The 24,018-nt window shown below is 47.4% G+C and overlaps 1 protein-coding gene across 1 annotated transcript in view; it reads left to right on the top strand.

Moving 5' to 3' along the window:
* LOC119431651 (E3 ubiquitin-protein ligase HUWE1-like) overlaps positions 1–24,018 on the top strand; it is a 179,786-nt gene that overhangs the window by 56,741 nt on the left and 99,027 nt on the right. The window contains exons 29-42 of the mRNA XM_049657964.1: positions 6,288–6,410; positions 6,595–6,952; positions 8,156–8,323; positions 9,879–10,055; positions 10,321–10,413; positions 11,626–11,868; positions 15,165–15,305; positions 15,746–15,876; positions 16,292–16,373; positions 17,164–17,696; positions 19,430–19,670; positions 22,423–22,585; positions 22,865–23,035; positions 23,960–24,015. Of these exons, the coding sequence (XP_049513921.1) occupies positions 6,288–6,410; positions 6,595–6,952; positions 8,156–8,323; positions 9,879–10,055; positions 10,321–10,413; positions 11,626–11,868; positions 15,165–15,305; positions 15,746–15,876; positions 16,292–16,373; positions 17,164–17,696; positions 19,430–19,670; positions 22,423–22,585; positions 22,865–23,035; positions 23,960–24,015 (2,680 nt within the window). The remainder of the gene's footprint in view (positions 1–6,287; positions 6,411–6,594; positions 6,953–8,155; positions 8,324–9,878; positions 10,056–10,320; positions 10,414–11,625; positions 11,869–15,164; positions 15,306–15,745; positions 15,877–16,291; positions 16,374–17,163; positions 17,697–19,429; positions 19,671–22,422; positions 22,586–22,864; positions 23,036–23,959; positions 24,016–24,018) is intronic.

A 24,018-nucleotide genomic window follows, 5' to 3' on the forward strand; every position in this document is an offset into this window, starting at 1 on the left:
ATAATGAAGTAAATAATTTTTTTCAGGCCTGCTGGTACACTTATTAGGCATTTGGGGCTCGTACCACCAAAAGATACACTTTACGCGTGTACAGTAAAACCTCGTTAATTCGGATTTCACGAGACTGAAAAAAATGTCCGAATTAACTGAATGTCAAATTATTGGGGGTATAAAAAAAAAGAACTGCTTACTACGTCAACACTTTTGTTTACCGAACGAATGAGCAAATCCTGTTTTTATTTTGCTCAAAAGCAGTGCGGAAGCTGCAATTCTCGTCATGTCATGACTGATTGGCCCTCGCAGTGGCGATGGCCTCGAGAATTCCTTCGCAGCGCGGCTGCGGCGTGTGCCTTCATCCGAGACACGCTTTTCACTACGGCGCGTGCACATCCCGATTATTTTTTCGCCAGTGAGCTGGTCACCAACGATCTGCCCATCCATCACAACGTAGCCGGTGCGCCTCATCCTCTACAGCTTTGAACAGAGTCAAAACTAAACTACCGTTTTCTGCAATTGCGGATGATACCACGGCCGCTATTAACGCGATAATGAATGGTGACTACGCAGTTGTGCAGGCATGTGGCCGACGCTCGCACAGAGTAAAATCGAAACTACTGTTTGCCGTAACCGTAGCGGACGAAACCGTGGTGGCTATCGACACGATCATGGATGGCACCTACGCAGTTACGAAGGCATACGGCCAACGTGGTGTTATGCGTGGCAGTAAATGCAAGAATAATGGCTTTTTAAAGGCACAAATGGGCACGAAGCATTCTAGCATTGTCGTCATTCACGTACACGTTAAGTTAATTTAACGCTAGCGCCATTTTTTATCTTCGGCGTTGCACTCTTCTGGTCACGGGACCCTTTAGCAAATTTGTTGGATCCCAAAAGTCTGTACTTTCTAATTGTATAGTTTACTTATGTTAAATAAACTTGCAAACTTTCAAACATTTCCGGCGCTCAGCGCTCGCCGAGCTGCGAGAGTTGTCCAAATTAACTGATGTGCATCCCAATACGTCCGATTTAACGAGAATTTGATTCCATTAAATGTGTGCGCCTGCCGGGACTACAGGACGATTATGAATTATTCGATTTTTTTGAATTAACGAGGTTTTGCTGTATAATTAAGGAATACATACTTTGTCCAGTGCCAGTGGCCTTTCCAAATTTGGCGTACTTCACCGCGATACCTCGCGTATGCTGCACCGCGTAACGCCGCTGTATTGCGGCGAAGCTGACTTTCAGAAACTTGAATTATTCAATGCTTAACCCTTGCCGTGATGTAATTAAATGCTTCAAAACCATTGACAAGGATGACAAAGGCATAGTCGGTGCTATTGCTGACAGTGTCAAATTTTTTCAAGGAAACACTGCACCGAACAGCAGGAAGCTTGCTGGCGAACGTCGAAGCAGCCAGGCCTAGCGTTGCAGCAGATTAGCATGCGAGAGCACTTGGTACCAGACATTGAAGCCGCTAGGCCTAGCATTGCCACGGTGGATACGGCTGCCTGTGGGTCGACGTGCGAGTGTGCTTCATAGTGAACATAGAAGTAGCTAGGCTTAACGTTATGTGGGCGTGGTTGCTACAGCTGACAGCAGATCGGCGTGCGAGAGCGCCGGTTCAAGGCTGCAAGAGAATCAAAATGGCAGCAATGGTAGCTTCGATTAATGCCATTTCAGACCTGCAGTCACGGTAAAAAGTAAAAAAAATCAGACGGTGAAGGTTTTAGCATCCAAAATTTCAGACATTCTTCTACATTGGCTCTATGAAATATGGGGCGGTGCCGTGGAACTGAACCGGAATGAAATAGAGCTCGGTTAACCCGAAGCAAGCCAGTATCTTTTCATTTCCCACACCCTGATTGTGGCACGTTTAACCCACACCATAAATTTTAAAGAATATAACAGTAAAGCCGGCGTGTGGGTTACGTGCAAATTTTGCCTAGAAGTGTAGTAGCTTCACAGCGGCTGCCCACATTGCACGGCCATAAAGCCACACTTCGGGAACTTGTCAATAGTGTGTTAGCTCGGTGCACATGTGCATGTGCTGCCTAATACACGGTGCACTGCATTCATTTAGCTTCCTTTAATTCACTCCGTTTAATTCGAACAAATTCTCGTGCCCCTTTGAGTTTGAATGATTAAAATTTGACTGTACGTTGGTGGTAGGGGTCTGCCGCAGGAAATACTGAATGATTGCGCAGGTCTGAAAAATCTGTCAGCGAGACATTTTTACTGCCAGAATGTATATATTGAAGCACATGCAAACAAAAATTTGTTTCGCTATCAGCGATACTGCGTCGGATCTCGCATCTTTGATTTCATTATAGCAGGAGGGGGCTCCATTGAATTCAAGCATGACGAACCAAATTTTATATCCACATTTAAGGGTGTGTTGTACTCAACATTTCAGCTGTTTTCATGACTTGTTTTCACAAGACTTTCCTTGGGCAAAAGACTGTTTCAAAATTTCATTGGCCTCCGTTAATGAATTTGTGCGATTTGGTTTGCTGCTATCATGGACTGAAATGCATTTTTGTATGGCCACAGGTTACAGGAACCCTGGAGCCTTGACGCATTTCAGTAAGACACGCCGCCCTCCCCCCTTTTTTTTTCAAGATCATGACTGGACGCTAGCTTTAACAAGTCAGGCTGTTGTGTTGTTGAGCAGCGTCTTGTGTGTGTGTTTTCTTGTGTGTTTCTGGTTAATAACTATGCAGTGCAACTTGGCATCCGTGTTCTTGTTATGGCTCCTTGTCTGCTACACAAAATACAAAACTACTTGTGACTTTTAAGGAATATTCGGCAACTGATTCGGGCTCAACGTCAGCCACTGTGAAGTTCAAATAATTGGAAGTTGGATTTATTTGCCGTGAAATAAAGTCATGCCGTGCCGTGAAATAAGTGACTTTATTTCACAAGTGGCCAAGAAAGGTCAACGTGTTGCTGCATGCACATACAGCTTTTAGAACTTGGTGGCTTGGCTTGGCTTATCTCATGCTTTGGGCTTGGCCTTTGATGACTGGATCAACTAGGCTTTAATTTCGGTTTCGAAAAGGTGCTGACAACATGGTCATTGGCCATGCTGGCGAAGTATCAGAACGAAAATATGGCCCTTTCTGCTCGACTCTGTGGCCAAGTCAGCACGTGTTCGCGCAGGTGGGAATTCAAATTATTGAACGGCATCCTGTAAGATGTCTGTGAGGGAGAAACGAAAGAAAGGAAATGCAGGGAGGCAGAAGAAAAATCTGGTTTGCTACCCTACATGTAGGAGAGGGGTACATAGAAAGATAAAGAAATAGTACAATGGGGGGGTTGACTCAATATTTTATTTCAAGTCAAACAGTGAACGTATGAATAAATTGATTTGAGAATCAACTATTCGAATATTTGGTATACAGTCAAACCTCGATATAACGAAGTTGTACCTGCAGTGACAAACTTCGTTATATAGAGAATTTTGTTAATCGAGGTTTCGTTAATTCAATAGAACTAAGATGGGGAAATAAAAATAGTTGGTTACATTGGAATTTCGTAAAATCGACGTTCGTTACATCGAAGTTTGACTGTATTCAGTAAAAGAGCCAGCCGTGGTTAGTGCCATGACGCTCGCAGCGTTCCCACAGCATGCATTCTTTATCGATTGAAATTTGGCTCGCAGCAGTTCGCGGCTGGTCGCCCGTGGACCCAAACGCCGCTTCGACGGCCGTCAATCTAACCCGCACGCGTGATCTCACAACTGCTCAATACCCGTAGGAACATAATAGCGACAAGCATTGCCAATGGCTTGCAGTCTGTTTTCATGTCAAATTTCCGATAACGGCCACACTGCCTAGGCCATTCATTAGGCCTAATTGGCGCTACTTCATTGGGTGTCAGCGACTAAAGTTAGTCGCATGAACTTTTCGTAGGCCTCTCAGTTTGAGAACCTATGACAGGCAGCAGACGATGCCGAACATGAAAAGGCACCCGCTCTTTGCTGTCGGTGCAGAACCACGGTCAACCCGTGCACCACCGATGACTGCACGGAGCGGTGCTGGGTCATGTGATGAGACCACAGGGGTCAAGCGCATGTATGCCGACTGGTCAAGTTCGAATTACTCGGCGAAGGTCAATCTTGGGATTGAAGTAATGAAAGTTTGCACCCATAGAAATGCATGGCTGCTGGCTGGGACCTTAAGTGGGGATTGAATTAACTGAAAGATTGAATTAACCGGAGTCAAATTAATTGAAGTATACTGTGTTTGCACGCCCCTAAAATACAGTGTACCATGTAATGAGACAAACGTTCGCAACTGTGCTAGCTTGTATCAACAACAAATCATTTCAGAATACCGACCTCACAAGCTGTGCAATAGAGGGCTACAGATCCATTGTTAGTTTTTACGGACCACAAACCTGCACGAGTAACTCTAGCACTGGCAAGTTTTAACTGTTATCCTGTGCTGTGAACAGCAGTGATAGTGTGCAAGATGTCCGAAACTTCGGCTTATATTGTCCAGTAAGTCGATAGAGCCAGTGGCAATGGCGTAAGGCTGTTCGAATAATCAAGCATGTCCGAATTATGGTCAGCGACTGTATGCAGTTGACATTCGTCACAATCGACCGTAATTCAGCAAGAAAGGTCCGCAAATCGGTAATAATCAAGCGTCACACCGCTTCATTGTTTTGTAACTCCTTTCCTTTTTCTCTTGTATATTTATTTTGTGTTTACTGATCTAACCATGATCCCTTGTCATTGTCTTCTGTTGCCTTGCACATGCATGCGCAGTTGAAGTGTTCATGTTACTTGATTCCTTAAATAATTTTCCAGTTGATAATCGGCGCTTGTGTTTTGTCTGCTCCTTCCTTCACGTTTGTTTTCAGTGCACTGTTATTACTCGTGATTTATCGTTGTCACCAGACTTGACCAGCTCAGGTGCTCATGCGGGTGTGTGTGCTCATGCGGGTGTGTGTGCTCATGTTAAGCTCTTCTAAAAATCTTGGCACATCAGGATGTGGAGGCTTTAGCACTATAGGAGTAAATGTAGTGCTTGTGCTTGTTCCATTGAGTGCTGATATTGTTATCTTCAAAGACGCATTTTAACCCTTTGAAGGTCGAATTATTTTGAAAAAAACTTTCACAGATGGTCAAATTACTTTATTGCGGATATTGAATGTACAAAATGTATAAAAGTCGGGAATAAATAGTGAAAAAAAATTAGAAACAGTATTTTGATGTCGGCGTCACTCAGAACTCCAAATGTTCAATAATATTTCAGAGTGTGGTATTCCTTGAAACACGGTTATACGCACAGCGCCTTATCGCGCCAATCAAGGTAGCGCCAATTAAAGAGCAGCGCCAATCAAGGTGGAAATCAGCTTCTGCCGCATCTGCAAGAGAGCTCACGTTTCGTGCGCCTCCATTGCGATCATTCGGCAGAACCGAAACCGCGTCTCGCGTATCAGCGAGAATACCTCGTGATCAGCGCTGATAAACAAGCTAAGACATCGCCAATCAAGATAGAAATCAACTTCCGCCGCCCCTGCAAGAGTGTGCCGACAGAGAGAAAACTAACGTTTGGCGCGCCTCCGTTGCGATCACGCGGCGCAACCGAAACCGCGTAAGCGCGTTGCCGCAGAGAGCGAGAATACCTCGTGAGCGGCGCTGATAAACAAGCTAAGACAGCGCCAATCAAGATAGAAATCAACTTCATCGCCACTGCAAGACAGTGCCGACAGAGAGAAAACTCGCGTTTCGCGCGCCTCCGTTGCGATCACGCGACGGAACCGAAAGCGCGTTGCCGCACAGAGCGAGAATACCTCGTGAGCGACGGGGATAAACAAGCTAAGAGCAGCGCCAATAAAGGTAGAAATCAACTTCCGCCGCCCCTTCAAGGGAGTGCCGACAAAAAGAAAAATCGCGTTTCGCACGCCTCCGTTGCGATCACGCGGCGAAACCGAAACCGCGAAATGGGTGTTGCCGCAGTCTGCGCAACGCACGCGCTGAAGCTAGAAATCAGTTCTGTTTATCTCCGCAAGAAGGTAGCACAAATGTCAAACGCTTCTTGTAAGTCCTAAAAGGTGGCAGCACCTCCCGGTAAGCATGCATCGTCATTATGGCGCGAAATTTCAAACGGAGGATCGAAATCGTACCCGTACGGCAAAGACCTTGCGGGACAGAAAACCGCCGTCGTACAGATACGGCAAAAACCTTCAAAGGGTTAAAAAATTAGTCATTGAGCACTGAATAGGGTGCTTACTGCGTGGGAATGTGGATGTAGTGGTTGTTTGTCTATGTGCAGGCTGACCTTCTACATCTGCTCTGTCGGCTTCACATCGCCGATGCTGTTTGACGAACGCAAGTACCCGTACCACCTGATGCTGCAGCGGTTCCTCTCCTCTGGAGGACAGGATGCCTTCTTCGAGTGAGCTCTCCATTCTTTTTTTAAGCAAATGCATATTCCTGCACGCAACATATCGCATAAGTACACATATTGGTTAGGTCTAAATTGGCACATTTCGATCTGTGAGAGTAATGCACGTTAGTGGAGATTTACTGTACTTCCCATTAGTGTCCCTCTAAAGCCAGCACTTGTCTCCTCCCTCCAGGACGTTCCGTTGGGCTCTGACGTGCGGCGGCAAGGTGCCCCTGAATGAAGGGCTGGAAAGCCCCGAACTGCCAGAAGGCACGGGCGAGTTCCTCGATGCCTGGCTCATGCTGCTCGAGAAGATGGTGAACCCGCGCATGGTGCTGGAGTCGCCCCACACTCTGCCTGCCCGGTCAGCGACTTCTGGGGCGGTGCCGGCGTTCAGCCCAGTCCTCTACCTGATTCATACCCACAAGCGGGCCTTCGACGCCATCATGCAGCTCTGGGACCGCAAGCCCCTGAAGGTGTATGGCGACCGCATGTCCGAGTCCATGCTGGCCATCCTCTGCCACCTGCTGCGTGGGGAAGGTCTCATCCGGGTGAGTTATATGCGTTGTGCATCACCGTCCTCCAGTGGCAGTGAGGAACACCTCCTGTGCCTTTATATAGGGAAATTTCCATTAAGAAAGTGGAATATGTGGATTCCAGCACACAGTAAAGTTAAAGCCCTTAGCAGCCTTCTGTAGAAAATCTTGTGCAATCCAGTTCAGACAGTGCCACTTTTGAAACACCTCTTAAGAATGCCTTTCCAGTAAACAATGCACAAATGCAAAAAAATAAAGTAAATTGATGCATAGCTTAGCTTGAGGAGTTTTGTAATTGAGGAATTCGTGATCTTGGATTGGTGTGATGTTGTCTTAAAGATCCCGATACTGTGTTCACTTCTAAGCCTTGTGTAGAGGCTAGTTCGTTTGCCAGCATCGTTATCTCAGTCGCCACTGCAGCATTAGGAAAAGGCATGCCGACAAAGGAACGTATGCACGCATGCATGCATGCCAAGCTCTGGACGATTGCAAGTTTGTGTGCGAGTAAATTTCGGTTAGCCTGTTGAGAAGGTGCAACAGGACCACTGATGTAGAATCTTATTGTACATTTGACTGGTTCCTACTGTGCTCCAAGTTGGTGTGCAGCAGTGCTGAACTTTCTAGAGATGGAGCCAGAAAAAGCCTGCTCCAGCCAAATGTCCAGTTGCTCCGAGAGCAATTGGAGTAGCCACGTGAGAGTGCCTAGAAGCGCTTTGAGCTGAAGCGCAGCGCTCTAAGGGAACCTGGTGAATGTAGTCCCGAGCGCTTGGTTTTGACCAGCTGAATATAAACCACACTGCGAGTGTGCTGTAATGCACTTGAAAGCAACCATATGAGTGTACAGTGGAACCTCGTTGATATGATTCTGCAGAATACGTTTTTCGGGATAAGTTTTTTTTACTTGATAATACAATTTAGTTGGATAATACGTTGGAATACGCTAGCGCAAGACAGGGGTAATTGGAGATCGCAGGGAGAGGCCTTCGTCCTGCAGTGGACATAAAATATAGGCTGATGATGATGATGATGATACGTTGGAAGACACGATTTTTGGATGATACGCTTTATTTTCCGGTTCCTATGGAGCTCATATCAATTCGATTACACTGTACTGTTATTTCATTAATCAAACAGTTTACACTGGCAAAAGGCTAAGTGGGGAGGCACTCTTGGTGAGAACGGATGACATGTGCTGACATGCCTCCTTGCTCTCTGCAGGAGAAGCTTGCTAAGGAAAAGGAAGCAGCATCGGCAGTTGGTAGTTCGGCAGCAGCGGCCACCTCTGCAGTGTCGGAAGGTGCGCTATTACATGGTAGTGTCCGGTCCTCTAGAGGGGCCCTGGCAGCACCCTCGCATGAAGACATCAACCAGGACCACCTGCAACAGGTGAGTAAGCGGCGGCACTTGTAGAAAACATAATGCATGTGCAGCATATCTTTTTAGTACGCCTAGTAGACCAACTGTCCATATCAGCTGCCGCTGTTGTTGTGCTGATTGGCAGGGCTCAGTTACCCGTGAGGAGACGGGCACCCACCCACAGCCAATCTGCGGTGGTCGAAATCGTGGAGAAAGAATAATTCAGGAGGCGCAACTCTGCTCCTTCCTGCGTCGTCATAATGTCGCACAGGAGCGCAGCGGCGGACGTTGTGACAGTGCCCCCTAACAGAACGCCTGACGTATGGCCACGTGACGGTTTGTCGAAGCGATGCAGCAGATCCGTGACGCGGCGAGCGCGCTCTTATCGTCTGCTTAGGCGGCTTGATGCCAGTGCGCCACCCTGGCTACTATCACAGATTGTTTGATCTTTCAAGTGCGCTAGTTTCAAGTGCGCTAGCTACCTGGAAAAGATATGTCTACTAAAACGGTCTACAGGTATTTTATCCCTGGAGTGCAAACCGCGCTGGCGCAAAACTTTTTGGGCGGTATCCGACAACCCAGCGCAAGCGGTCAGTAGCAGACGACGCCGGGAGCCGTCGGTGACCGTGGCAATCATGGCGGCCATAGAGGAAGGAACTTTGTTTTGTTTTCCTCTGTCACCGCGGCCACGCACGCGCTGCTCCGCCCGCAAGGGAAGTAGTTCGTTGCGAAGCCGCAAGAGATGCTACGCCAACGTTTGCCACTCGCGGTAACACGTCTGAAGCTACGCGTTTCCTGCTCACCCAACGTGACCAGTGCTCGCGCTGGCGCAGGCCCAGTGTTTCGCCTCCTGTTATTGTTTCTCCGTGGTCAATATGGGCAGTCCAATAGGTGCTTTTACCGGATCTGTCAAGTGCATCCGTCGTGTGAACCAGCTCGCCGAAAGCGGCCCTAGTTTGTGCAGTCGGGTCCAACGAGTGTGGTCCACCAGCCACATTGGTGCTCGTTATTTTTTTTTTATTTGAAATACTGCAAGGCCAATGATTAGGCTCGAGCAGGAGGGGCTTCATGCAAAATACAAAAGTATAGTATCAAACAACGCAAGTGATGAACACAAGAAATAGTACGTATCGCAAAGAAAAAAAAAATTCTTTGTCATGAAAATTGTGCAACAAGTGTGGTCATAAAAAGGGAAAAACACAATACACATGTTGTAGAAATGCTAACAAAATAACCAGAAGCATAAAATAAGTAGAGAGGTTAGTAATTCAAAACATGGCGCTGCATTTCATTAACAAAATCGCCAGAGGTAAATATGTTGGCTGGCAAAGAATTCCACTCCGCGACTGTGCTTGGGAAGAAACTATATCGAAATGCGTTTGTGCGAGCGAAGATTGGTGCTAAAGAGTGTTCATGATTGTGTCGCGTTGTCCTCGTACTAAGGCCTTTGTTTAGTTTTGTTTAGTAATACTGCCGCGTAATAGTGAGTTCATTGTGCTGTTGCTTGTGCTACATGTTTAACTCTCAGCACTTACCAGCCCAGTCGTTAAGCAGTTTGTATTGTCCTGGCAAAAAACTCTTGCAGTTGATGGACATGGGCTTCTGCCGAGAGCTGGCCACGGAGGCCCTTGCACACTCGGCCTCTCTGGAGCAGGCCACTGACTACCTGCTCAGCCATCCGGCACCCTTGGCACCAAGTGCATCTGGGGTCATCCCAGGGGCCGCTGGATCGCCTTCGGGTGCATCCGGACAGCCATTGGCGGTGAGTGACACGACTGGCAGGACTTTTAAGCTTTACTGTGAAGGGCCTCGTTCATTAGGGCTCATTAACACTTGCTGTAGTAACAAGAACTTCCAATGTCTTCTACGACTTCATCTTGGATTCTGCCAGGGAGTTAGAGCACTGATACACTGGTTAGGGCACTGATACACTAGTCTGCAGGCTTCCTGAACTGACAAATCCGACTACCTTTAAAAAAACTGGAGTGAAATTTTAATTCAATAAGTAATTTTTATCTTTGTTGCAGGACTTGCCTGGTTCCGATTTGGAGATGTCGGAGGAAGACCAAATGATGCGGGCCATTGCCATGTCCTTGGGTGAAAACGTCACGGCAGGACAGGTTGGGAGCAACTTCCTAACATTCGTGTTCATTGTCATTTGCATCAGCAGTATTACACAAGTGCCCTTCCCATTGCAGCTTATAGTTGTTGGCAATTGTGAAAATTTTACTGCTTCTGGTAAAGGTTGTGCAGTAGAATCGCGTTAATTTAAACTCTAAGTGCACTGGAAGCGTATTCGAATAAAACGTGGCTCGAACTAAGAGCCCCTTAAAGTATAGTGCCCAGTATAAGTAAATTTCGCCTTTAAGTGGGCCTTCACGGTAGCGCAGCGGACTTGGAAGCCCCACTTCAAGGCTTGTTATTGTGAAGCCACACTTTAAGGTAAAGATCTCCACCATCCAGTTTTGTCTGTTGTGTTTTGGTGATGTTACCTAAAACACACTAGGGGCTGGCAATCCACAGCTCGGACCATGATGAGCTGCGCCTGACGATAGTAGCGCAGCAGAACCTGAAGTTTATCGGCATTGCGGACGAGTTGGGGAGCAAAAATGATGGCTAAGACACTATGTGAATGAGTTGAGCACCTGCGAATGGGTGATACTCCTTTTACAAAGATTTTAGCGTTGTATGCAGTTATTTCCGTGGGCTATTCGTGCAGATTTTTTTCTTTCTGCAGTGTTCTGTAGTTTGGGGTTCATTTTTTTACGGAGGAAAATATAGCTAGCATCTTTTCTTCATGAGCACGCGATGACGTGCCTGAATCAGCATCCCCTTCCATTGTTCTTTTTCTTATTTTTTTGTTTTCGTTTAATTCTGCATTTTTCGAGGGAGCGTGCTGCTCTGCTTGCTTGGTTTCGGTTTCTGCTCTTCACGCGTCTTCCCTTGTCACTTTTACGGCTAGCATCATTACGATGGCTAGCGACGCATCGAGCCTTCGCCATTGGCTCGGGTTTGTTTGAAAGTGGTTGATGTGAGCAAGAAATTTTGTTCAAAATGACCGTTCCACGGTTTTCGGAGTTCAAATTCATGTACGTTATTCCCTGTTCCAAGTACGTAGAAATTTGCTGGGATCAAAAAAGCACTTATCCGTCAATTCAAATTATACATTTGGAATTATCGGGATTTCTCTGTAGAAAACAGATTGTCACCTGTTCTGGATTGACTGCTCGCATGCCTAGCTCGTGAAATCAGCAGGCGTCTTGTTGTTACTGCCCCTCAAAGCTAGGTTCATCTCAAGTTCTGAGCTGCCCTGTCTGTCTTTCTTGATACAGGCTAAAGAAGATGACAAAGTGATGCGCGACGAAGAGGAGGACGATGAAAAAGTCCAGCCGGAAGAAGAGCCGGCCGAGTCGTACGTGATGGACCGCTTCACAGAGAACATGCTGCCGGGTTGCCTGCGCTTGCTGGACGCCCTGCCCGAGACTGTCTACCGTGTCTGTGACCTGCTGGGTGCTGTGGTGGCGCGCAACGGAGTTGTGTGGCGTGACCAGATGCTTGCCAGCCTGCTCCAGGAGGTGTGTGCAGAGTGATGAGCTTTGGGAGGCCTGGTTATCGTGGCCACATTGAGCTTTCCTTGCATAATTGAAGGACCACCAGGTGGCAAAAACCTTCGTCGTGTCATGTCATTCGCAGCACATGACAATGGGCTCTATTCTGGGCACGCATGGCAGCTGCATGGCCACTGTTATCGGCCATATTGGCTCTCGATCGGCTGTTGAGAGGTCACAGGAATTGAAATTTGTGCTGGGAAGCGGAAGCTTTGTAAAACGCGTTTCGGTGCTTTCGTCAACATGACGTGGCGCTGCATGTCCTTTTGGAGACACTTGTTCTGGTCCTTGACAGCTATGTTGCTATGCTAACGCTTAGAAAATAAAGTGAACGGTAGTGCGCAGATAGCCCTGTAATGCATCTGCAATTTTGCGAATTCGTATTGCAGTTTTCAGATAGCTGCCATGTCGTCATGTTGATTACTAACAACTAATATTCAGGAATCTGAGGATTCTTAGATTTCCTTGTATCTTTCATGGTAGCCGGAACAGTAGGCTAGCAGACAAGGCGCAGAAAGCGGACGCCGCAGTGCATGGGTTTTGCAAATCCGAGACTGCACCAGAGAAAAAAACACAGAAAGGGAGCTTTTTCTATTACGGAGGCGACGACATATCAGGTTTTGCGAGCGTACCCTCCGCACAGATAAGTGTTGCCTAGCAACAGACGCGTGTCTTTTCCTTCTTTTGCACTTCTTTCTGTGTCGTACCGGCTACGTGCATAGAGAAATGTAACCTCTATGCTCGTGGGGATGCCGCATGGTTGCACTTTCAGGTCAGTGTCATTAGCTTGCACTTGAGAATAGTTTAGGTGTCCCCCTCAAGTGAAATACAGTAAAACCTCGATAATTCGAAGGTCGCCGGACCGCGAAAATTCTTCGAATTAAGCGGATTTTCGAATTAACCGAAATGAATAATAAAAAAAGAAAACAAGCAAGAACTTGCAGCAAAAAGAAATCACCTTTATTTTCCATGTCCGAGAAAAATTACTCAATGTAATTACCGATGCGGGATTACTTGGCGCGCTGGTTCGCCGCCCCTAGTGTCATGCTCTCCAGCTGGCTCAAAAAACGTAGCATACAAATATCACCCGCACTGCACTCAACAAAGTTGCGGACGATGTTCACGGAATCGATAACTGCCGCAAAAGCGGGCGTGGTGGTGCTTGACTCCAAAAATTTGGACTTGCTGGATATTCCGGACTTCAAAAATGCACCGTCAGGGTTCCCATTGACTTCATGCATTTTCGCACCCAATTTTTCGGACGAATTGAGACCCCAAAGTTCGATTTTGCGGACTAAATCGCTCTTTCCGAGCCGCGCTACCCAAACTTGGAAGCCGCCATGTTGGATTTTGCACTGGCTTGGATTCCAGTGGCTCGCTGTGTAGCCTCCAAGATTGGAACGCGCGCTATAGAGCTAGCGCAATCCTCCAGTCTCGGAGGCCATGCCCGCTCTTCCTTGGCTGACAAAACGCTCCAGAGTACTGCTCTTTTTCTTTTTTCTTAGTAATGCGCTCAGCACTATCGTTGTAACCATTTATTGTGGGATGTTTTTTTTTATTGCGACACCAATTATATGGACACTTCAAGCGGATTTTCGCCGTCGGCGTCGCCGCCCTGAGGTTCCCTACAAAGTCCAAGGGCGATAAAATCAGCGCCGCGCGCCCGCCGTATGTGCTCTTCTACTCTTCTAACTGCGTACTTAGTGCCGGAGCGGTTTCTCGCGCGCACCGTATCTTGAAAGCGATCTCCAGACGGCTCTGACCTTTTGTATGCGATGTGCTCTCGCCGTTCAGTTTCCGTTGAAGCTATAGACCGCACGAACCTTCGCGGCCGCGCTCGTTCACGCGCTGACACCACGCTTGTTAATTCAGTGAGTTTTTTTTTTTTTTTTTTTTTTTCCCTCAAGTTTCGGTTGCTATTTTGAACGTGGCGTGTACACTGAGCAGGTGTCTCGGAGACCCATGTCTCAGTGATCGGCGCTACTTCCTGTACCTTCGCGAGAGCTAAGCGGTGCAAAGCTCGTTTCTTGGATCTTCGTGGCGAACTCCGTTGGCGGAGATCGCCAACGCGGTGACGTTCGTGTCGACTGTACACGGAGACGTCATTGCTGCGCAAATCCAAGCAGGTCGATCCCCTCCAAGCGTAGTATGAGGCAGGGCATTATTAGAGATTTTTTTAAGCCGCACTAATAACTTTTTTTTTTCGGCCGAACGAGTTTTCCGGACTATTTTTCAGTCCCCTCGAGCTCGGAAAATCGGTTGGCGACTGTACAGAGCGCCCTAACCTAACCGCCGCACGTTGCTACTAGCCGGAAACTTCGAATTATCCGAATAGAGCCGCGCGGGCCATTCAAATTATCCGGTAGAATTTGCATTGAGAATGACGGGACCGCTCAAATTCTTCGAATTAACCGAAATTTCGAATTAACCGATTTCGAATTATCGAGGTTTTACTGTAGTTACTGTGTTCATGGCAAGGAATGCGAAAATCATAAAGAAAAAAAAAAGGTATAGTTTATAAGTGAAGTGGAACTTCTTTGTTGGTGTTTTTCTCCGCATCAGCATCATAAAGAAGAAAAAAAGGTAAATGTTTATAAGCGAAGGGGAACTTCTTTGTTGGTGTTTTTCTCCGCGTCAGCATCTCTCCTGTGTGTGACACTCATAAATATAGTGTTTCGGTGATGCGTGGCGGCGGAATCTATGGAAGATAGTAACAGCCCGGGTCCGAGAGCCAACAGCGACGTTGAACTGATGGGTTGATGGGCGACATGGTTAATTTTGGGGCTTTCACTATAGCAACCTTTCAGAATAATGCACAATGTGCCGTGGTCTCCTGAAGTTCGTTATATCAAGATTTCACTGTAACAGCCCAGACAATTTAAATTGTGCCACAGACTGTTATATAAGATGTTTGGGAAACCTTCTACTGATCTTTTTAGAGAAGAGCTCTATGTACATTCCAGTTTATGTGGTATCATAAAATTACGAATGCCACGCCAACATAACCAGCACTGCAGTTTGGGGTGTGAAAATCGGGGGAGGTTTGTCTTCGGGGAGTTCTCCTCTAATAATCGGTTAGTTTCTGCTTAATAAACACACATACAAAGAGTTTAAGAATAATCTGTTTTACGAGAATAGTCTGTCAGTTCACTATGATCTAGTGTTTCCTTCTGGAGGCCCTTCAAAACAATTCACTGTGTTGCTATAGAATGACTTGCTGCACGGAGGTGACGTGCAAGTGTGTTGTGTGCCCATTTTGGCAGGTTCGGACTACGGTGACGTCCCTGCTAGAGATAGCACTGCGGGACGACTTGCCCCAGGCGGAGCAGGCTGTTCAACTTGCCACACTTCCCGTGGCCAACATGGCTGCCGTCCGCATCCACCTGTTCACCCTGCTCTTTGAGGTGAGGGTGAATGCCTGTACTCTCCCGGGTGTGATCATTTCGCTGGTCATGTTAACTTCTGCTGACATGCACTAGGTTGCTCCCTGGAGCGTTCGGAGTGACATTTCCTGTGGTTGCAGCACCTTAGCTGTGTTTATGTACTGAATGTTGCATTGATAATGGTATAGGTACTGTATTTATCTGATTGTAACATGCCCCCAAATGTAAAATGTGCCCAACATTTATGGGTTAGAAATTTTATAAATTAGGTGCACCCAAATCTAAGGCACACCCGATTTTCATAAGAAACACGCCCCCAATTACTGTAATCAGAAAATTTAAATGTCATGAATTTATTTTCAGAGCGGACAATTTGAGCCTAATGTTCTCTGCTGTCAATGTCCGACAGCTCTGTGTCGCGGTAGATGAACTTCAACGTTGTGTTTTGTGATGTGGGGTAGGAGATGCGCCTGCCGTGTGCCACCCTGCTAGAGGAGCAGAGCCTGGTGGACCTTCTGGTGCAGCTGGTGGACGCTGCCCAGCAGGTGCTGGTGCTGCCCACTCTGCCAAAGGAGCCACCCGCCACACCCAAGTAGGTGCCCTTCCGCATAGACACCTTGTAGCATAAGTCGCCGGAGTCGTGAATATCCGTTGTATACAGCACTATAACCAAAACAATTGTCATGGCCTGCACACATGAAAAACATGTAGGCCAAGCAGCCGTGCGCATTCGACAGTCGAAGCATGCGGTTGGGATGTTTTCATCTTTTTAATTGCTGATCGTTGAACGTTTTCCACGCCCAAGGACCAACCCTTACAGGCGGTACAGTCCTTGCAGATCAGCCTTTGCAGATGCACGCTAGCCAATCTCTGAGACTATGAGTGGAGGCTTAAGGTTTTAGTGTTCATGAGACGCGCAAACCGAAAGAAAGCCTTGTGATTACAAGGTGGGATTTGGTATGGTACATTGACAATTGTATGGTCTTTATCTCCTGTACGATTTCCAGGTGGTTGGTGTCTCTGATCCTGCTTATAGACTTGTACGAGAAGGCATCGGTGGCGTCCAAGAGGAGAGCACCTCTGCTTCAGGTTGGCACCCTCAGTACTTCTTACTTGCTGCCATGTACTGCATGTATTACAGGTACATGTATTACAGACCTTCAGATTTCAGTTTCCTGTCAACACATGTTTGTCAACGTTTATTCCTTTAGATCCAGTCCCGTTACTTCTAACAAACTTTTGAAGTTTCTCGAGTCATTAGGTTATCTAGACAAAATTTTAACTCGCCACAAACACAGTGGAATAAATATATCGGGCGATAATATTCATAGGCCTTGTATATTGGTGGAGCATGGCTTGAGCTGCCATTGTACCAATAAATAAGCTTCAAGCAAGCACACGCATGTGTGCAACTTAAAGCTTTGGATAAATGAATCACTGGTGACTAGAAGTGTTGCCACTCAGTTGAAACATGTTTCACATTGCTGTCTTATGTGCACTGCAAATACATCATTTAACCATAATCTTGACGTCTTGTCATCAAGAAAAATCATACTGCAGAGCTTGTAGGTGTTTCAAGTGCATGAATTACAGTTTTGAGTTTGTTTTATTCTGTAAACGTTTTACCTGGCCTTGACAGTGCCTTGCAAGCCTTTAGTTGCGAAAATAAATTGTTCACGAGCATAAACTTGTTCTGTTCCACTCTGGATGCTAGCAAGGTTTTCTTTGTCTGAGTCCTAGCATTAGGTGCATTGGGAATGGACTGAAGGCTGCAGTCTTGTCTAAGATATCAGTAAGTTGGGGATTGCAGAGTACATTTGGTACGTTTTCTTTTCAGTCCGCTTAGTGTGGGTGATTGTTTCTTGTGCGTCATTTGCAGCTGCCCAAACGACAGTGGAAGTGGTTTGACGATCGGACGGGGCGGTGGAACGCCTACACAGCTCTGAACAACAAAGCCATCGACGATGCGTACTGTGCCGTCGAACCCAGCGTCCACTTCACAGCTGGGCGGCGCAAGTACACAGTGCAGTTTTCAACAATGGTGCAGATCAATGAAGAGACTGGCAACTGGCGCCCAGTCATGCTTGCCTGGGACGGCAAGCCGCCCTCGGCAACAAGTGCCACAGCGGGCGGGTCGTCAGCCACCACAAGTGATGCTGGTGCTGGAACAAGTGCCGGCACCGGAGCTGCTGCCACTGCACCACCCAGTGTGCCACCCACCACCACCACCACCACCCCTGCAACGGTGGCATCTGCTTCTGTGCCAACATTGTCGTCTGCTTCTGCTGACGCAGCCGGTGCAGTCGCTACTGCCGGAGCTGACTCTGGAAATGCATCGGCGTCATCAACAACGCCTGTGACACCAACGACAGTGAAGGGCTTGAGCCCACACCAGTGCTCGACATTGATCAGGTTAGCAGGGCTGCTTGTGCCTTGACATCATTATGGCATGCACCTTTGAACTTTTGCCACTTCTTTCAGGTTCATGGCAGTCCTGAAGATATCCTTTGAATACCGATGGCTAAGCAGACTGTTGTATCAGAAGTGGCTTGTGCCAGGCCTGTTTGCAGCTGGTGTGACCTGTTGGCCTTACTAATTTTTGCTATGTGGAGTTGTGTATGTTGTATTTGCCTATGGGGAGTTAGGGGGCATAGGCATTTTGATGTGGGCAGTAGGTACATTCATCCAGCTGAGATCATATAGAAACAAACCAACTGTTTGATTGTTTCTTAGATGAACTTCTGGCAGGGCTGCAGTTGTGTACACCAAGGACGCTGAACAATCACACAAAAGCAAATTGTGACTTGAATTGCGTTGTGAAATTAGTAGGGGGGTGTCTGAATATTTGAAACTTCTGGATAACAAATCGAATGATATCCTATTCGCTTCATTCTTCGAAACGAGTAGCCTTGTGTTCGTACATAAGAATATTTTTAGAATAGTTTTCCAATATTTTAAAATGTCAATTGTGCGCAATCAAACATAAAATTGGAGCAAAAGTACAATAATTTTCATCCCCATGGGTATAACGTGTGCAATAAAGTTGAGAACTTGCATTGTGCAACAGGTAACATAGTGCATGCAGTAGGCTACGTTATACCAATCATTTGCACTCTCCAAGAAGTCCTGTACAGTTGCCGACCAATTTTCTGGACTTCGCAGGGACCGAAAAATAGTCCGAAAAATCGAACAGTCCGAAAAACTCGTTCACCCTAAAAAAGAAAATTTATTAGGCTTAGAGTGGCATAAAAAAATCTTTAATAATGCCCTGCCTCATACTATGCTTGAAGGTGATCAGATTTGCTTGGATTTGCACAAGACTGACTAAGTCTCCGCATACAGTGGACAAAGAAGTCACCGCGTTGGCAATCTCCGCTAGCGGAGATCGCCATTGAGATCGAAGAAACGAGCCCCGTTACTTCGCACATGATCAGCTCCGGCAGCGCATTGTTCGCTCCGGCCTTCCCATTCGGCAGGACCTTGAATGATGTTGATTTCATTAATTCATTCCCATTTGCCGCGTAGCCCAGTGGAGAAGTGTAATCTTGCTAACGTCTCAGCAACAGCGCGCTGCCGGAGCTGATCGCGGAGGCTACGCTTCGCACCACTTGGCTCTCGCGAAGGCACAGGAGCTGGCGTCGATCACACAAATGCAAAGCCACACACGCTTATTATTTGAAAATTATTAGAAAAGTATTCGATATTTGATTCAATTAGTTTCTGGCACCATTTGATTCGTGCTAGAGACAAGCATAGGAAAATGGATGTTGCAGCATCAGTTGTGCTGTGAATTTTTTATGTTCTTACCTGTGATGAGTTTTATCTAGGAAATTCCCAAAATGCCTGTGGGTCTTGCACTAACACTTTATTGATACATATGATTTTGTTCCGGTAACTGGAATATTTTGTGCTTTGAAGCATGGACCTAGTTTCAGTGCATAGGTCTAAGACAAGACAAATCCTTGTAAATAACCATCATTCTGCTGGTATCTAAATGATAGCAGTGTCAGTGTTCGTTTTAGCAATTTTTGTTAGAAACTCGACGCTTTCAACTAGGCCAGAAAACAGTTGAGCACTGACGCCTGGCACTGCGTCTTCGTTTGGTCGTGCTCCAGCTAAGTTTTGTCCCGAATGTATGTGTGCAGGGCATGCGTTGGCCTGCTCAGCATCCCCGTGGAGCCGGACACGCTGCACGGGGTGCTGCGGTTGTCTCTGCGACTGACGCGGTGCCACGAGGCTGCGCAGGCGTTTGCCGCCCTGGGAGGGCCTCGTCTGCTGCTGGGCCTCACTCAGGCATCGGCCTTCTCTGGATTTGCCTCGCTCGCCTCGCTGCTGGTGCGACACGTGGTCGAGGAGCCGCCCACCCTGGCACATGCCATGGACAAGGTAATGACTGCGTACAGCTGTTAGTGCAGAGCTCGCCACCAGTAGGTCCATTCCATTCGCTCTGCACTTGGTGAACTAGTTCCTTCCAGTTCTTGCACGTGCTGAACCGGCACGGTACCACCGGTGCCTACACTACGTCTCTGGCAAGTGCAGGGAATGCCGTGAGCTGTCCTACACGAATCCTGCATTGTGCCAAACGGATGGCAATGTGCAGATGCTGCCTTGTGTAACTGCTTGAAACGAATAGAGGAGTGCAGTACGTCCTTAACTAGTGCAGAAAGTGCAGGCGAGTCAAATGGTCCTAATGCCTCTCAAGACACAGATGCTTGGGCATCATAATTAGTTACACTGCTTCAGGTTATACAAACCTGTGGCGATAATGTAGAGCCTGGTGCAATGTTCAGAATAGCAATTCTGTGAGTTGGTCGGCTCATGCGCTCATGTTTGTCCTTCTTTCACTAGACCTTCGTTCTTTATTTCTTTCTGCACTTCAGTGCTCAACGCTCTGAAATTAACTCCATTGTTCAGCCATGTTCAGCCGGGCACGTGTGGTCCTACCTTCTAGCATTTCGGTGGCCTCAAGTCGTACACTGGACACGTGTCCCTCTAGATGAGCAACTAATTTGCTAGTAGTAGATCGCAGCTTGGGCTTCTGAAAACTTCTGAAAACCCGAAAATGCACCCGTCCTTGGTGAATATGTGAGCACCTTGCTCTGGCATCATGTTCGTCCCCTCCCTCACTGCTTGGCTCTCCCACCTCTTTTACTGACTTGCGCAGCAGCTGCTCGCCAAAATGCTTGCTTGATCTTGCTCCCCATTCCATGTGCTTGTGGGAGGGCCCCACAGCTAGAAAGAATGCCGTGCACTTGGCAAGTTTTAATTGTTAAGGAAGAAACTGAAGACATTTGTCAACTTCATGGGGGGGGGGGGAAGAAATCTTTAGACAACAAAGCAAAAAGGTTTTGCTATCGGTCTATGAAGTTTCTGTGGCATAAGTCGCCTCCCCGCGTTCGAAAGGCATTCCACAGGAAAAGGTGGATGACGCTTAATCTTTTCACTGAGTAGCTCCACGCATGGAATGCCAAACTGGAGATAAGCTGCGCCGCTGGATTTGGCTTTATAGACCAGCTTTTTTCGTGAATGGCACTTTATGTTTGAGCGGGTAGCCAAAACGACCCCAACTTCACTTAGATGGATGTTTACATTGCAGCTTGGATTTAACAAAACTATCACATGCTGCATCTGCACTTGTGGAAAGACCAGTGCTGTAGCGGTGTCCAAGACTTGCATATGCTGCACGATTTGCTGTACGATTGCGTGTATTTGTTCTCGTATGGTTACGTGGGAGTGAAAATGGACTCTGATGTTCTGCAACCTGAAAGCCACTTTTGAATCTAACAGCGTCTGTGTAGTATTGGCAAAGGGAGGGAAGGCAGAGAAAAAAGGGACTTGCGAGGTGGTGGAGCGCCAAGTGGCACTCAAGAGACAGCCGGACTTTGGGGTGAATGAAAATTGAGGACTGCTGGTTCCAACAGAAAACTGGTTCCGATACTGAAGCTCGACATAACAGTCTGCATGGATTACTCTTTGCCAACATTGGACAATCAAGCTGCGTACATGTGGCCTTGCACATTCACGTGCGGTTCGCAGTACCAGTGCACTGATGGCGGCACGGCAAATATCCATACAGGCTGGCTTGCTTCTGCACTGCATCCATTTCTAACTTAATCTTGAGTAAAAACGCACAAGCACTTCAACGCCTTGCGAGGCACACTACGGCCTCGTTCAGTTGCAACGTGGTCTGTAGCGTTAGCGTTGCGATTGGTAGGCTATTCCACAGTGCAAGTGACTTACAACATTAGTGTACAAAAAGAAAGTAAACCCTTGTGCGTACGATGCAGCCTTTGTCGGGATAGGGGGGGATGCCAACGGCGCTCTGCCTCTGCACACCGAACCCCGCGGTTGGCGCATGCTTGCGCATCAGCTGCGGTCCGGTACAAGCTCGAGGAAACAATAGACAACCACATGTACACTCTGACAGCATTTATTACGACTGCAACTAACACTTCAAGCAGGCCAGCTAGCTATAGTTGACATCGCTGAGGGTTCGGTAAATACATTCGGTAAAGAAGGGCTTCAGACTTACCAATTGGGGAATACGGGCGGCCGCAGCAACAACGCAATTGACTAACCACGTGTGGGAAAACGGGAGCGGCGGCGGAGCCTTTCGCTATCACCGCTTGCTGGTCACCAAGGAGCGCGAGAGGGATCTATGTCAGAGGGATCTCACATGACACACCCGGTTTGCAATTCCCGTGCATCGCCCGCAAAAGGAAAGCTTCCCCTCTCCCCACCCTACCTGGCGCGCATGCGCCCGACACGACGTTCGCCACACGTGCGGCGGTCACGGGACCGGAGGATTCCCACACCTTAGAGAAGCAAAACCGCGAATTCCCACTTTTCAGGATATCTGAGAAATTGTCAGAGACGTGCAGAGGTTTCAGGTAAGCTTCAGATACGCATATTTTCTATTTCAAATCGATGTACTATACTATTTCGTAATCCCCTTCGAGTTCAATATATCCGAGCTTGACTGTACACAAGTGTAGTGGAGAAGCCTGGCGTATTGCTGTGTTCACATTTTACTGTGGGCACCTGTTTGGGCGAGTCAGAGAAGCCATTTGCTGTGACATTGGGGCAAAAGCTGGATCGACAGCCAAACTGAATTCTGCGTGTGGCTGCTCTCCTGCAGGTTGCGCGCACCATGGCAACAGCGGGGGGCAGTCCTGTGAGCTCCAAGGAGCTGCACTATGTGCTGCGGGTGCTGGGTCCAGCCGCCTGCCGTGACCCAAAACTCTTCCAGGGGGTGGCCACCAATGTCCTCCGCATCTCCCTTTTGCCGATGTCCAAGAGAGGTGAGCACTTTTTATTTCTTCTTTCATCTCTTGCCGATGTCTTTGTCATCACTTGCGAGTGCACATGTACCTCATTACCTCAGTGGCTGTGGGATTCCACTGCTAAATCTTGAAGCCGGTGTGTACAGAGTTTGCTGGAGCCGTAATAACTGCAAATGTGGACTTCAACGGCAAATGTGTGACATTCAACTTAGTGGTTGCCCTTAACTCATGCTCTGGGTGTGCATCTGTCGCAGTAAGCTCTATCTCGAAACGGCGATGTCCTTTACTCTTTTCCAGCTGAAGAGGAAGAAAGCCGATACACGAGCAGCAACGCTGTGCAGATCCTCAAGTGTGTCGCGGCCAAGGGGCCAACGAGCCCGCCTCCCGTAGGTGACGTGGTTGCCCAGGTGATGAGCGACCTGCTCAATGTCCTGCCCACCCCGTTGCCTACACCACCGCCTCAAGAAGGTGGGTAGTCACTGCTGTCATCGTTGACTGAGCTATCTGCGATGGGATAAAAGCTCTTCTCTTCAATGTTCTCCCATAAACTCCTTGTGTCACACAACTGTGCCCTTTCTACGCTTTGTCTTCCTTACGTCACAACTTCCTTTGATTCTCTGCTTTCTTTAACGGTGCTGCCCTTTTCTTGGTTTCTGCCCTGCCTATCAAAGGCCCCAGTTATCTGTCGCTTGTATGAAAATTTGGCTGCTGGGGCCATATTATGTAAGGATTTTTTTCCTTCAATTCTGCTCATTTTTTCCGCAGTGAAGTAGGCAATACAGACACTGAAGGCTTGCTATCAGCCTAGCCAATGACGGAAGTGTAAAAAGAACAAAAAACGAAAATCATTACTTCAGCACACCCTGAAGTCTACCTAGGATCCACAAGAACCAACTTCACACATGAAGCTGCTGATACCGCCCTGAATACTTTAATGCATTTTTTCCAACATGAGGGCAGTGAAGATATTTTTGAGCAAGCCAGGTAAAATGACAGCTTTTCTGACAGCACAGATTTACACAGCACCAGCAACCAGCAATCATTCTGTAGATAACAGTGCCTAGAGCAACGCTGTGTCATACAAATTTAATAAATTTCTTTCTATTTTAGCAGCCTTTTGGTTTTAATGCTATGCCATTATTTCTTGTTGCATATATTCTAGCACACTCGAGCCCTGTGGTGAACTTCTGATAAGACGAACATATTTTCACGGTCCTTTAGAGTTCCTCTTAACGGGAGAGTCAACTGTAATTTTGAAGGTTCACAGGTTGGCAGATGTGCACCTGGAATTCTCCTTTGCCTGGCTCTTCTGTCTGCCTCTGGTTCTGTTTGAATATTTTGAATGTTCGGTTGGCTGTAGCAGCTTGCCCTGCACGATGGGCTTTCTTGCAGGTCAAACAGATGTGGCATCTGACCCCAATGGGAGCCCACCCTCGTCCTCCAATGGAGTA

The sequence above is a fragment of the Dermacentor silvarum genome, chromosome 10 (genome assembly GCF_013339745.2).
Source record: "Dermacentor silvarum isolate Dsil-2018 chromosome 10, BIME_Dsil_1.4, whole genome shotgun sequence".
Classification (NCBI taxonomy): Eukaryota; Metazoa; Arthropoda; class Arachnida; order Ixodida; family Ixodidae; genus Dermacentor; species Dermacentor silvarum.